The sequence below is a fragment of the Crinia signifera genome, chromosome 8 (assembly GCF_055691185.1).
Source record: "Crinia signifera chromosome 8, ASM5569118v1, whole genome shotgun sequence".
Taxonomy (NCBI): domain Eukaryota; kingdom Metazoa; phylum Chordata; class Amphibia; order Anura; family Myobatrachidae; genus Crinia; species Crinia signifera.
This window is the reverse complement of record NC_139224.1, coordinates 34,433,181-34,448,397: the sequence shown is the minus strand read 5'-3', so window position 1 is coordinate 34,448,397 and position 15,217 is coordinate 34,433,181. Positions and strand designations below refer to the sequence as shown.

At 43.8% G+C, this 15,217-nt stretch overlaps 1 protein-coding gene across 5 annotated transcripts in view; it reads left to right on the top strand.

Annotated features, from left to right (window-relative positions):
• CACNA1I (calcium voltage-gated channel subunit alpha1 I) overlaps window positions 1–15,217 on the top strand; it is a 694,988-nt gene that overhangs the window by 659,070 nt on the left and 20,701 nt on the right. For 4 of the 5 annotated variants that reach the window (XM_083156129.1, XM_083156128.1, XM_083156126.1 and 1 more), the window contains one exon: window positions 2,001–2,117. The exons of the other annotated variant lie outside the window; for it this stretch is intronic. In XM_083156129.1, the coding sequence (XP_083012255.1) occupies window positions 2,001–2,117 (117 nt within the window). The remainder of the gene's footprint in view (window positions 1–2,000; window positions 2,118–15,217) is intronic. 5 annotated transcript variants of the gene reach the window in all.

The following is a 15,217-nucleotide window of genomic DNA, read 5'->3' as shown; positions in this document are numbered from 1 at the left end:
GCGCTCCATCTGTATGTACAACAACAACAACTAGTTACCTATATGATGCAGCACCATAACAGTAATGCCAGCTGTGCCAGTCCGAACGGAGCAAAACTTGAATTGCTCTGTGGGGCGCCATCTAGTGGCTACCTACACGCACAACACTTGAAATCTCTCTATAGAGGTAAAAAGCAGAGTTAGCCTTTTATTATATAGGATTCAGGACAAAAATTGTAGTGAGGTAGTTATGTACATATGTAGATATTTATCGACTACATATACATACTGTATGTTAAACAAAAAGGTTCTCAAACTAAGCTAGGTATAGTAAGACAGTATCACTACCAATGGGAGATAGGTTAATGGTATGGGGGTGCCGGCACTAAAAGACTGTTTCCACATAGAGAATCCTGACAGGGGCTCCGTAAGTGAGTTAACCCTCTCCCCCTAACCCTCTCTGCTTGCAGCCTAACCGTAACCATCCTCTCTAGTGCCTAACCCCTGTACTCGGCCGCCTAAACCTTATCCCCCTTGTAAGTGCCTAACTCTTCTCCCTGCATCCTTACCCTAACCTCCCCCCTAGGGTATGGGTAAAAACCGGACCAGGACAAGACCTGTCCGTGGGGATGCCTATAATACTAATGTGTCCGTGGGGATGCCTATAATACCTGTCACCAGGGAGAGGAGGAGGGGGAAAATAAAATCTCCCTGTATGGTCCGGGAATGTAGAAAAAAACGGAACGGTCCCGGACCACATGGGGAGGCTGTAATCTCCCTTTCCCCATGTCCCTGGTGGAAGCTATCACAGGGACCCCCCCGAACAAGACACCCCCGGACCGGACACTACAAGCTCCATACTGCAGATTTCGATGTCCGGTCCGGCGGTCTGGAGTCTTGTCCGGATCCGGTTTTTACATAGTCCCTCCCATCCAGCCTATCTCTAAAGACTCCGCTATTGCCTAAATCGAATCCCATTTACTTGGCCTGACCCTCACCTTCCCCGGCATACAGTACTTACATTCAGGATGCTGGCAGTAGGGATTTTGGAGTCTAAATTCTGTGTGCATAGCCAAAGTCTACAGGCTGGTTAACAATATCGCTATTGAGGCAAAATCTGTAATTTGTTACTAAGTTACCCCCCACTAATATTGAATATTTGGGCTTCAGTTAAGCAGCATAGTTATTCCTCCCTGACTGGGCTGGGTCAATCTGCTTTTCCTGGACCCTATGTATTTTCATGTAACAAACAGGGATGTATAAGGAGATTTTTTTAAAAGCCAAAAGCTGCCTTGTCAATGAATGCTATTTGTATATAATGTTTTTTTTTTTTTTTTTTTTAAGCTAAAACAAATGTAACACTGTAGTAAATAAACTGTAAAAACTAAAAACGTAAAACTAAAACACATACAAAAAATATCGTAAAACAAAAAGTTAACTTCAAAAAATGTCCCCACAAGACTCTGTTCCCTCTATGTGTGTATGGAATTAGTAGCCAAAGCAGTTTAATTAATGGTCCCAATAGGTAGGATGTTGCAAGCTGCTGCTAAAATCGTAATTGCCCACATTTAGTCCTGTCTCCTGTAATGTAATACCACTGCTTGATGAATGATGTCCATTGAAAAAAACACCAGAGCATTGTGGAAAGTGTTAGATATAATTGCCAATTAACGTGTATTGATTAGTTCAGCTCTTAGTTACTAAACATTATGAACCACTGTGCTCTCCCGGAGATGAACAGTCCTGCGGGTCCCGCAACGGGTTTATCTACAAACACCACCGCTGGATTCTATGCATTGCTTATGAGTTGTATTGACTTTGTGCACTGCGGGATTAGCATATTGGATTATAATGAAATACCTGCTCTCCTGTAGACATAACAGTCAGGGGTTATTTTAATAAAGCTACTGGAATCTTAATCCGTTAGTCAGAGATTGTATGCTAAGCAGGACACAACAAATAAACTGTTGGAACGGGTTAACTCACAACAAATCCGTATCACTAATAATGGTTTTGCTTAGGTCCAGCTGGCAGAAATGGAGGCCTTTTCTTTAACCTCTGACAAGTCCTCTTCAGTATTGACTGATGATCTCAGTTCAGAAGATCAAGCTGTCACAAGTCAGTTAAAGGAGATGAAGGTAAAAAGCATCTTTTGTATGTAAATGAAATTCAAAGCAGAGGAGATTTTAATTATTGCCCTTATCCCCAAAGATTATCTTGGGTAGGGTCCTCAGGTCGCTCTACATAACAACCGCTCATTTTATGGGTTCATTTTATGCCTTCATGAAAATGCCAAATTGGATGTTCTAAAAACGGTGCTGAAGAACAGACGAATCATATTTTCTGCAAATGTATTGTGTTCGGCATTTAATTGGAAGCAACACCTTGGAAGCTGCAGAATGATATTCCCATATTATGCACATTTACTATACAGGGAAGCGGAAGCTCTGTCTTGAATATTTATTAAAAAACATATATTTTTTATATTGTTTTACATTTTTCTTGACAACCTGGGCCATATATGCATGTAGAATACTGAAGAAGAAAAGCAAAAGGTGCTATTTTATTTATTTATTAACAGTTTCTTATATAGAGCATACAAATTCCACAGCGATTTACAGAGTATAGTTGAACATCAGTCCCTGCCCCAGTGGAGCTTACACTCTATGTTCCCTACTGTACACGCACACACTAAGGTTAATTTGTTGGGAGCCAATTAATTTACAAGTATATTTTTGGATTGTGGGAGGAAACCGGAGTACCCGGAGGAACCAATGCAAGTACGGGGAGAACAGTGGCGCCCCCCCAAGAAGGGGCGAGGCGATTGACTATGGGCACCGCTGGCTGAGTTGACTGACGACCCAGGCTGCAGTGAGTGCTGAGCATATGCATGGGGCGGGGACACACTCATTATATATATACACTGCACTGGGACCCCGCTCATTAAATATGCACGGAGAAGGACCAGCTCAGCACTCACTGTTGCCTAGGTCATCTGTCAGTACAGCCCAGGCGCCCACCACAGACCCTGCTGGTGCCGCTCCCCCAAGCCACTGCAGGGTCTGCCACATATGTAGCTATGCCACAGGGGGAGAATATACAAACTCTGCACAGTTAGAGCCATGGTGGGAATCGAACCCATGACCTCAGCAAAGTGAGGCAGTAATGCTAACCATTACATCATCCGTACTGCTATGTACAGTGTAGTGCGAGCATTGTATAAAAACTACAATTTTTGCAGTATTTGCTTGTGAGCCTGTACATTCACACTGGTTCTAAGCAATACTATGGGAGAAATTTACTAAGATGGGATTTCTATTTGGGATAGGATGTTTCTATGGGCAACCAATTGGACTCCAGCAACATCCTATCTGAAACGGAACTCCCTATTTAGTAAATTTCCTCCTATATCTCGCAACTGTTTATTAAGCTTGGTGAAGTGATAAAGTGTCTGTTTTTATCACCGGCCAATCAGCTCCTACCTGTCATTTTTCAAACCAAGCCTGTAACTTCACAGTTAGGAGCTGATTGGCTGGTAATAAAAACCAGACACTTTATCACTTCACCAAGCTTAATAAATCTGCCCCTCGGTCCTGATTTGAAGAAAATATTCCACAGCCAGCAGATCAGGATTTCGGCCTGGGTCGCACAACAGTTGGGGGATACTTTATGTCCCACTAATGGTACCCCTTTACTGACATATATATCATGTACTGTATGACATTGTTAGGTTTTTCTAGGGAATCAAAGGGGCTAGGGAGGAGGCCACCCTTTTCAAAGCAGTGGGGGTATGCCTTTGGGGAATGTTAAAATCACCAGGTTGGTTTGGGACAACAAAAAAGTTTCTTATATAGTGCACACATATTCCGCAGCGCTTTACACAGTATAGTTGAACATTCACATCAGTCCCTGTCCCAGTGGAGCTTACAATCTATATTCCCTACCACACATACACGCAGCTCCTGAACATGCCGAAACGCGTTGAGCCACAGCATTTCCATTCCAGCCTACACTTGGAGAGACATTCCATCTCACACCTCACATCTCACACCTCCTCCAGCCATTCTTGGAGCTATTACACCAGACTCTATCCGGATCAGTTTATACCACCATCTTGGATCCCACCAGCGAGGTTCACTCTGCAGTACTCAAGCTGGGTATTGGTATACCACAAAACTCCACCATTCAAAATCGGAGTGACTTTTGGTATCCATCACTGGGTAATCACCGGGACTTGGCTCAAATTCTTCCTAAAAAGGATATTCGAATTACAAGTTGATGTATCTGGGCATCCCTTATCCGAATTATTCCAAAAACCGTAGTTTTTTGGAATAATTCAAATTTTTTAATTTTTTGCCACCCCCCCCCCCCCCCACCCTTTTTTATACTTACCAAGTCCCCCGGCGTCCACGGCAGGCCTTCAGCATCATCTCCGTCGTCTCCAGCGGTCCCAGGAGTGCACCAGCGCGTCACCGGAGACGGTGCTGGAGGCCTGCCGTGGACGCCGGGGGACAACGTGGACACTGAGGGACCATCGGGGCACCACCAGGGGACAGGTAAGTATGTTTAAAAAATATTATTCCAAAATCCGGAAAAATCCATTATCCGGAATGCTCGTGGTCCCAAGCATTTCGGATAACGGATACTCAACCTGTATCTGGTAAATATACATCTATTGGTGTTGATTTGGATAAAAACTGACTTTTTCCAATACATTTGAATACTAGCTGGAATTACCCCCATTCATCATCATTTCAATAATTCTTTTATAAATTTTTCATATATGTTTATCCTACTTATTTCATGAGAATTCTCATATAAAATGTATATTGTGTGATATTTTATTATTAAATGCTCTTAGATCATGTATGTCCAAACTATGGCCCTCCAGCTGTTGTGAAATGACAAGTCCCATCATGCCTTGCCACCATTTTGCTATTAGGGAATACTAAAACTATGGCAAAGCATGCTGGGATGTGAAGTCTCACAACAGCTGGAGGGCCACAGTTTGGACATGTCTGTCTTAGATAGTTTGAAATAAATTATTTTTCAGTCTTAGACTTTTTTTCCTTACTCCTTATGGCTCTGTATTAAATTAAAACTGTGGGTGATTTTGTTTTGCCAAGACTTTTATTCACTGGTCACCAATGATTCCTCATTACCTTTTAGGGGAATCTGGGTAGGCTGAAAACTGCAGAGACCATCTGTAAATGCATTATTTTAGCTAAATTACCGTACAATCAATTTAAGGTCAGCATAAGTCACATTAATGGCAAAGGTTAGCGAATCTCAAATTATGAGTCACTTAAAGAAACTTTTTCAGAGAAGCAATAATGCAATCACTAATATTACTCACAGGCAGTATTTACGCTGATTCATTTGTTAACAGAACACTAGCTGCACAGAGGGTTCTTTTCATTGTTCTTCGTGACAAACTGCATGAAAGTAACAAGTGAACACACACTGCCTCAGCCTGAGATCCATTTTTAGAGCTTATAAATGTTAAGACGTTTACCGTGGATGATTTTTATTGATAATTCATTACCAGTTCAACAATTGTCTAAAATGATTATGACAAACAGTGATTATTGTACATGTGCTACACAAATTGGATTTTCTCTCAAATTACATCATAATTAGCTTCAGGTTTTTAAATACTTAAATATAGTGATCAGTCACGTTAATCTTGGCCAACTTTAACTAATATTCTTAATCGGCAAACTATGTGAAAATGTTCTATCATTTTAACATGAAAAAACATTAAGTCTTAATTAAATTTGCATTCAAATATAATTCTACCCCGTGACTTGTTCTTTGCCTTATTGGCCGAGGTTGAATACAATGAAGCATACAGTATGCACACATCACATTTTCTATTCTATAATTCATATCTTAGGTTTAATCTGTATTTTTGACTGTTTACATAACTGAGAGAAGGGGATACGGTCATTAGGTCTACAGTAACTAGGTCGACAAGCATTGGGTTGACACCACTAGGTCGACATGCAGCAAGGTCAACATGGATCTATGTCGACATGACATACGGTTGACACTAGCGTTAGGTCAACATGGGCTAGGTCGACAGTCAAAAGGTCGACATGGGGTTTTTCACTGTTTTTTGAGCCGACATATGCCAACAGGCGGTATTTCATGCCTTACCATCCTCTAGGGCGTGGTGGGAAAAATAGTGACGCTCGGCACCATGACCAAAGCATCGCGAGCGAAGCGAGCGGTGCGAGGGGATGCATTGCACTTCAAACTGTGTCCATTTAGACTGTGTCGACATTCGGGTAAAAAAAACTGTGAAAAACCTAGCCCATGTCGACCTAACGCTAGTGTCGACATAATGTCAGGTTGACCTAGACCCATGTCGACCTAGATCCATGTCGACCTAGATCCATGTCGACCTTGACCCATGTCGACCTTAACCCATGTCGATCTTGACCCATGTCGACCTTGACCCATGTCGACCTAGTGGTGTCGACCCAATGCTTGTCGACCTAGTTATAGTCGACTAAACTATCCCAACCCGAGAGAGATCACAGCTGGGTTGGGAATGGGTCGTTGGGTTAACCGAATTTAGGTTGACATGCATTGGGTTGACCACTGAAGGTCGACAGGGCTTACTGTACATCGACACCTGAAATAATTGACATGGCTAAGTTCAACAGGGTTGGAAGGTTCAAGCTCTTTCTATTATGGCAAGATTTCCTATGCAGCCTGGAGCCTGCAACGCAACTGTTGAAATCGATAGTGGCAGGTGTTGGACCGGTCAGTGTTACTGATCATTCATACATTGCATGCCATTGCGACATGTAATACAGATAGCAGCGCCAATAATGCCAGCAGCACATAGCACCCCTGTCATTTACTGATAATTACTCCTGCCTTACATGGGGGAGCAGCATAACATGCACGGATACCACTTCTTCCCCATATGGGAAGATAATTCATCTACCCCAGAGATCCATCAGAATCAGGCCAGTATAGGACAGGTGCAACTACATATTGATGACTAGTCGTCAATGGGGAACATGTGCTGTGGATGCAGAGACGTGCATATGGCTTGATGTGTACAGGTCTATATATATGTTCTTTTAAAATATATACTGTTTAGTGCATCAGCCCCTTGGTGTGCAGTGCATCAGTCCATAAATAAAGGGCAGAATTATACAATCTTAAGGACATGAAGAGGCATGGTATACAGTAGTCTGATCAGTGGCGTAGCTAGAAATTTTTCTCCCCCCTGCCCAAAAAATTCTGGCGCCCCCCAAGAAGGGGCGAGGCGATTGACTATGGGCACCGCTGGCTGAGTTGACAGACGACCCAGGCTGCAGTGAGCGCTGAGCATATGCATGGGGCGGGGACCCACTCATTACATATACACTGCACTGGGTCCCCGCTCATTAAATATGCACGGAGCGGGACCAGCTCAGCACTCACTGTTGCCTAGGTCGTCTGTCAGTTCAGCCCAGGCGCCCACCACAGACCCTGCTGGCGCCGCTCTCCCAAGCAACCGCAGGGTCTGCCACATATGTAGCTAGGTCACTGGGTCTGAATCAGGCTGATCTTTCAAAACAGCCAAATAGCTGTGCTGTAATATTGTGCTGCTGGGAGATTCTGACCATTCCCATCTGTTTTCGGGAGCTGCCCTCTTCCTCCAGCATTCCTTATACTGTATGGTAATACTGCCCTGTAAGAAGAAGTGTTATCTTAACATAATCATGAACGTACAAGTCATTGCCTCCTCATAGATCATCACAACCTTCTGCTGAAAGACACAGAGCTGCTGTGAACATTCTAGTAAACTATTTGGCTGTATTCTAGACAGTCTGGTGGTTGCTGAATGACATCTCGACAGTTGGGATTCCGACAAACAGTATACCGACATCGGAATGGTGTCAGTTAAATGACTGTTTAAATGCCCGACAGTCATGAGCCCTAATGACAGGGGCTATTCTCCCTTGTGGGGGTTCACGACCCCCATAGAGGGAGACTAGAACCCGTGTGCCTCACTATGCTTGGCACACTATTATAATCTAATATTGCCTACCCTCTCGGAATGGCCGGGAGGCTCACGAAAATCAAGTCCGCCCCCCCCCCACCCGGAAAGGTGGGCAACCCTCCCGGATTCCGCCGGATCCCCATGACTTTTTGGGGAGGAGACGGGGCTAAAGATGCAAATTGCATCATTTAGCTCCGCCGCTCCTCGAAGACCCGCAAATTCAGGGATTTTCAGTACTGGGGGGTGGGGCTTGTAATGTCCTATGCATCCCTAAAGGATACATGTACACACACAGAAGCCACACAATTCATTTTTATTGTATCAATATTTGAACTCTTTCATCCTCTCATTTTCTACAGTGTAATCGTTTTACTAATACATACTACTTACACTATAGTTTTCATGAAACAAAAACTAAACTAAGATTTAATTAAAGCGTAAGTTATATGAATTCATTTACAACAATGTATTTACTGGCTCTAGCACATTTAGGGATGTGTTTTGTTCTCTTCCCCTCTGGCAGTGAAAAGATTAAGCAAGCATGAGGCTTACCGTGTTCCCTGTATTCACTAAAGCCTAAACTGCTTAAAGTCTAAACCATAAACTGCTTACACTGCTGTCCTTATTTCCCTAAAGTCAGAAGATTCCCCGAGGTCTGTCCCGGTAAACTAGATTTTTGTCTAGCTCACAGAATGGGAGGTAGTTCCTTCAGTCTAAGCCCCAGCTGTGAAAATACAGCTTATTCATATCAAATTGCAGTTTTGCCAACAGATGTAGTCACATATAAACCATAGTGTTTGCCAATTGGCGCACAAGTCCTGATCACACACTGAGCTGTTTTACAATAACATTTCTGTTTTATTTAGCTATCAAGCTATTTGTTTTATTCTTCCTTTTTGGTCATAAATATGTGCCTAGTAGGTGGGGTTTAAACCTTCTGTATCCATTAGAGCAAAGGTTCTCAAACTTGGTTCTCAGGACCCCACACACAGTTCATGTTTTCCAGGTCACCGGTGGATTTTTTAAAAAAATGTGACAGTTTGTGATACACAGTTATTCTGCTGGGAGAGCTGGAAAATGTGACCTGTGTAGGGCAAGATTGGAAATCAAGTCCCCCCCCCCCCCGGGCCCCCTCAAAAAAGGGGGCAGGCATCCCGGAATGTGGGTAGTCAGCCGCAACTCCCGCTTTGGTCGGGGAACCCACCCTGTGCAATGTCTGAAATACTGCATGGCAGAGGCATGGCCACGAGGGCGCAATTGCATTGGCATTGCAATTGCATTGGCCACACTCTCACACAGGATAATCCATTGGCCGCCATGCCCCGTCCTGTCCCTTTCCCGGCCCCGTCAGCGGCTACGCCCCCCCTGCCTCACTGAACTGGCTGCCCTCTGGTGTAGTTTGGGGGAAAAGTTTGAGAACCTCTGCATTAGGAGAGATGTGTGTTGATTCCGTGGAAGGGATGCAGTTAATTTCCTGGCTGTCACCATCTGAACTACCAGAATACTGACAGATGCATCCTGATGGTCAGGATACTGGCAGTAAGTACTCAGGTTATGGTTAGGCATTCAGGGATAGTCTACAGGTGTGAGAGGACAGATAGGGGTTCTCTTAGGGTAAGGAGATGTTAAGCTGCAGGAGTGGTTAAAATAACCACTGGGTTCCATTCTGCCTGGATTTTCTTATTGCCATTGACTAAACCACAAAAACCGTTGTCTTCTCTCTGCTAACAGTCTGCCAGTATTGTAGCACTAGGTGCCTTTGCTAGTCGGCCATTGTACTTGTTGGCAGCTCAGATGACTGTTGTATCAGGGTTTTTTGTCCAAAAGATGTAGGAACGGCTGCAACATCTACATTGGAGTTAATAAGGCACAGATAAGCCGCCCCTGCATTGTATCAATGAGTTTTTGTGGGTTTAGATTGACTTTACATTGAACAATTCTTTAGCGGCAACTGCATAGACGTCCTGCACCTAAAGATGGCACCAATGCCACACCCAGTATCTGCCCATGGTATATTCACCACCCCTATGCCTCAGGCCACCAGTCAGTCTGGCTAAGACTACTGCCCAAGAACTATCCTGCCCCACCATAAAGTAACCGGACTGTGCTCCTTTTCAAAGCAGCCACTTCACAGGGTGGGTACATGGGCACATCTCCTGTACAAGAGGTAAGCCCCATCCCTATCACCCCACCAAGCACCCACCTTTTTCAGGATCTCATCTTCCAGCCCTGTACATCTTTAAGATGGGTATGGGATGTAGGGCCGACACTATGAAGATCGACATACATTAGGTCAACCACTAAAGGTCGACAGGGCTTAGGTCGACACATGAAATAGGTCAACATGGCTAAGGTCGATGGGGTCAAGGTCAACAGAAGCGTTGGGTCGACAATGGGAAGGTCCACAGTCAAAAGGTTGGCATGACTTTTTCAAAAATTTTGTCCCAAATTTTGAGGTAAGTCGACATGGACATCGTATCAGTGTCCTGCGTCCTCTCGTGCATGACCTAGGGGGTGGTAAGGTGTGAAATACCAGCTGTTTTGGAAAAAAAGTGAAAAACATGTTTTTTGACTGGTGGCCTTCCCATTGTCAACCTTATTCTTGTGTCGACCTTCCGACCTCTCTCTCTCTCTTTCTCTCTCTCTACCAGGGCCGGCGCCACCACTAGGCAGCCTTAGGCATTTGCCTAGGGCGCCGACCACTGGAGGGCGGCAGTTTGGAGCCCCCCCCCCCATGGAGGTCAACGCCATGGACAACTTTCTCCTCCCACCGGAGCATTACCCGCGCACCCCCCAATTTCGTCAGCAGAGAGGATCGGAGCACCAGCAGGGACGCTGACAGCAGGGGTAAGTTTCCTGCACCCCGGCAAAACCCGCCAGCCCCCTCCTACCCGTGGAGCGCCGCAGCATCTATAACCCGGCACATCACCTCACCACCCCTGGATTGGGTACTTACTTGTCCCGCAGCTCTCCACATCGCCCGGCAAACCCGCCCGCCGCTCAGCCGTGTAGTGCCGCAGCAGAGCCCAGGTCCCTCCCGCAGCACCCATCACCCGGCAACCCCCCCACACCCCCCTCCGTGGATCGTGTGACAGCCCAGGTCCCTCCCACCGGCCCTGCTCTCTACATTGCTATACTTTCTGAAAACATTATGTACAGAAGGTAATAATATCTATTTTCCTTTTATTAAGTTCTTGCAATGTCAAAAGGTTGTCTCTAGCTTTTAAAGGTGATATTCCTTTTCAAAGGAATTTTCCTGGCTGACTTTTTGCCTAGAACAGGCCTAGCTAACCCGTAGCGCTCCAGCTGTTGTGAAACTACAAGTCCCAGCATATGCAAATTAATTTGGACCAAATACAAATAAAGGGATCCCTGTGCGCTTTACTGGTGTTTAGCAGTTTCAGGAGTCCTCATAAGCCCCTTTCACATTGCAGTTTTGACACGGCATATTGCCGATTTTTAACTGCTTTAAAACGGTACCAGCTGCAATATGAAAGCTCCACAATCAATTTACCGGTTACAAAATACCGGTATTTTGAAACGTGTTAAAAGCAGGATCCTACACATTTCTGAGCCGTTTTCCCTGCAGTCTGAACAGCTCAGAAACGGTATTTGCTACAAATGATCACCACACTTGATCCCCGCCCACAAGCAGGAAAAAAACTTTTAAAATGACAATGTATGGCTTTCTATGGGTGAAACGGGTGCAATCTGAAGGTACAAAAATGGTATTGAAACTGCAATATACCTTTACAACATGCAGTATGAAAGGGGTTTACCTGGCTTTTGACCCATTTAAAAAAAGTTTACAAAAACGAGTTGAAAGCAGGTTTTTGCAATGTGAAACCAGCTTTAGTGTCTCTCAAATAAAACAAAATACCAGTGTAATACTGTAAATACAATAAAACCACAATCCTTTAATGTAAAAAAAATACAAAAAAAAATACATACAAAAAAAGGGAATACATATAAAAAGAGAATGGAGGAATCAGCAAGCGATCTTTATTTACAGGAATGAGTGTTTTGTAATTATAAATCATATTCATTTCATTTGGCTAATTTGGTAGATGCATGGCCACCCCTTTCCCCATTGTCAATTTTTCTCAAAGCTGCAAAATTTTAAAAGAATCTAGGATCACAATTATGGTGATATCTGAAGTGTGTAGATAGAGAATCCAGGCAGAAAAATACAGTAAACTGTATAGAGCGCTGGTCAGGGCTGTATATCTCAATGTGAGCTGCTGCAGGAGGGGTTAGTCAAATCCCTTAAAGAATATAAAGCAAGAAGAGGATATGCAGCGCTCTTTCAAGGTGCCACCTTGAAAAAGCTGTCCTTGAAGTGACAGCGAAACGCGTTGGTGTCATCCCAGGGACCTGTCTGAGACTTGTTACCATCATCCTGCTTAATCATCTGGACTTGCACTTTATCCCCCCGTAATTGGGACATTCATTTCCCCAGCACAGTGCACTTTAAAGAGGAACCCCCTTCCACTTTAGTCCTCACGGACTGGAACACCTCCAGAGAGCTATACGGAGAGTACGATTTGGAGTACCATCAACCAGCACAGCCGCAATCTAGAGAGGATCCACCAAGCCTACAGTCCTCCCAAAAGGACTGGGACACCTCCAGCAGAATCTTGGATTACAATATTGGACTCCATCCATCAGTGCCGGGACCAGAGCAGGTTATATCATATCGCTTAACCATTGACAGGTCCTTAGGGTATAATCTTTCTTTTTTATTAACATTGCCACACAATATATATATATATATATATATAGATTCCAGAAAAACCGCACACTGTCCCAATCCGTTTAATAGGGTGCAGGGTCACATAAACATAATATATTGGATGGTTTAACCCTGAAGTCAAACAAATGAAATCCGCACACCAGCTGAATAAATTTTAGAAGAGTGTATTGAGCATCATAGTAGAAAAAAAATCACATGGCATCATATTGGCAGACAAAATATGCAAAAAAAGGTCCAGGTATAACTTATATAGCGTAGCTCCACCAAGGAGACCTGCGACCGGCCATATAGCCCAGATACCCGACAGCCTGTCAAAATCACAGGAATCACACTCACCTGTCCAGTACCATCCCGTCTCATCTGTGTGTCAGTCCTGACAGCGTGTGGAACGCAGGTGACACGCATCACCGCTTCCTGTTCCGTTTTTGTCACGCTCATAAACATGTGAGGCTAGTGGCCGGCAGCGTGTGAGACGCAGGTGACCCGCACCACTGCTTCCGGTTCCGGAATTGGTCACATGCACACGGGAGTGCAAGTAGCGGCCGTGCTATAGGAGTAATGCCAGCGTCAGGCTGGGTGACGTCACAGCGCATCGTCCGCCAACGGCGTAACAAGTTCTGGGCTCACCATCTATGCACTGTGTATCGCGGCTTCCGGCTGTTAAGCCGGTACTTGACACGCACGGCCATTTTAGCTACATAAGTGACTGGTATATATTACTGTTACCTAGACAACACATGAGAGACTGGTGATTGGTCCATGGACTGGGTAAAATGTTCATACCAAATGAAAATTGAACAGCCTTCCCTTACTCACATAGAACAATATCAAATAGAGTGCACAAATGTCGCCATCACCACTGGGTCACGAAATAATATATATACTACAGTGAACACAAATATATAATAATGAAAAAGAAAAATCATTGATGTGAAAGGTCACCAAATGAGCACCATAGCTCAACCAAACCCATCAATCCATAAGAGTAGGTTTAAAAGTTATAATGCCATTGTAACAGTCAAATACATAATAAAAAACATATCACAGTCTAATCATGGCAGCAGTCAGACTAAAGAAAAACATTGAAATTAATCTCTTCATTTAAGCCAAATGGTGTCAATGAATTAAGATTATAGATAAATTCCGTCTCCTTTCGTAGTAGACTCAGATGCCTATCCCCGCCTCTTTTGGGCGCTTTCACTTGGAATAATGGCATGAATCTAAAATCTTTGATCGTGTGTCCTGCTTCATAAAAATGTCGCGCCACTGGAGGCGTTGTGAGATCACGGACTGTCATCGCTTTTTTAATTGATGATCTGTGCATATTAATACGCTCCTTTAGCATGCGGATTGTTTTTCCTATATATAGGAGATGACAGGGACATACGATGGTGTATACAACATATTTACTGTCGCATGTCATATGTTGATGTAATTTAGTCTTTTGTCCTGTGGATGGATGGATAAAGACATTTCCTGTCATGAAAAAGGGGCAATTTACGCAGGATCCACATTTAAAAGCTCCGTCACGACATTGTAACCAAGATGTTTTCGGTGCAGGACTTACATCTGAAAAAGTGATCTGATCTTTTAGATTACTGCTGCGTTTGTACGCAAACATGGGTTTCTCACCACAAAATTGACCCATAACTGGGTCTGATGCCAATATGTGCCAATGTGTGAAAACAGCGTCTCTCAATTTAGAGGATGCAATGGAGTAAGTGGTTGGGAAAATCATCCTTTGGATGGAGGTGTCGCGTTTGGGCTGATTCAACACTGTATCTCTATCCAATTGATAACATCTTTGTATGGAATCCTCCACCTCCTTGGCGTCATATCCTCTTTGTAAAAATTCTGTGCCCATTTTTTGTAAAGCAGGCATTAGCTTAGATTTATCTGAAGTAATCCGTACCACTCTCAATAATTGAGAGTACGGAAGTCCACGCTTTAGTGAGTTGGGGTGGAAGCTCTCAGCTCGTAGAACGGAATTAATATCTGTTGGCTTTTTATAAATGGACGTGTGGAGCTGACCATTCACAATGCTCACATCCACGTCCAAAAAACAAATATTAGTCTGACTGCTGGCATGGGAAAACCTGATGGTACCTGGTAATCCATTAACATGCTGCATAAAAGAATCAAGCAATATAGGGCCTCCTGTCCATAAAAAGAAAATATCATCAATAAATCTAACATAAGATATGATATATGGCGAAAATAATCTGTTATGTAAAATATTGGACTCTTCATAAACGTGCATAAACAAATTGGCATAGGCCGGGGCCATGTTGGAGCCCATGGCCGTGCCCTGAAGCTGCAAATAAAATGAATTATTAAACAGAAAATAATTTTTATGCAACACAAAATCAATCAATAACAGAAAATAGTCGACAGGAGGACCACTATATGCTGGATTCAATGTGATGACCTTTTTAATGGCATCTAATCCCTCTTGGTGACAAATGTTTGTATATAGGCTA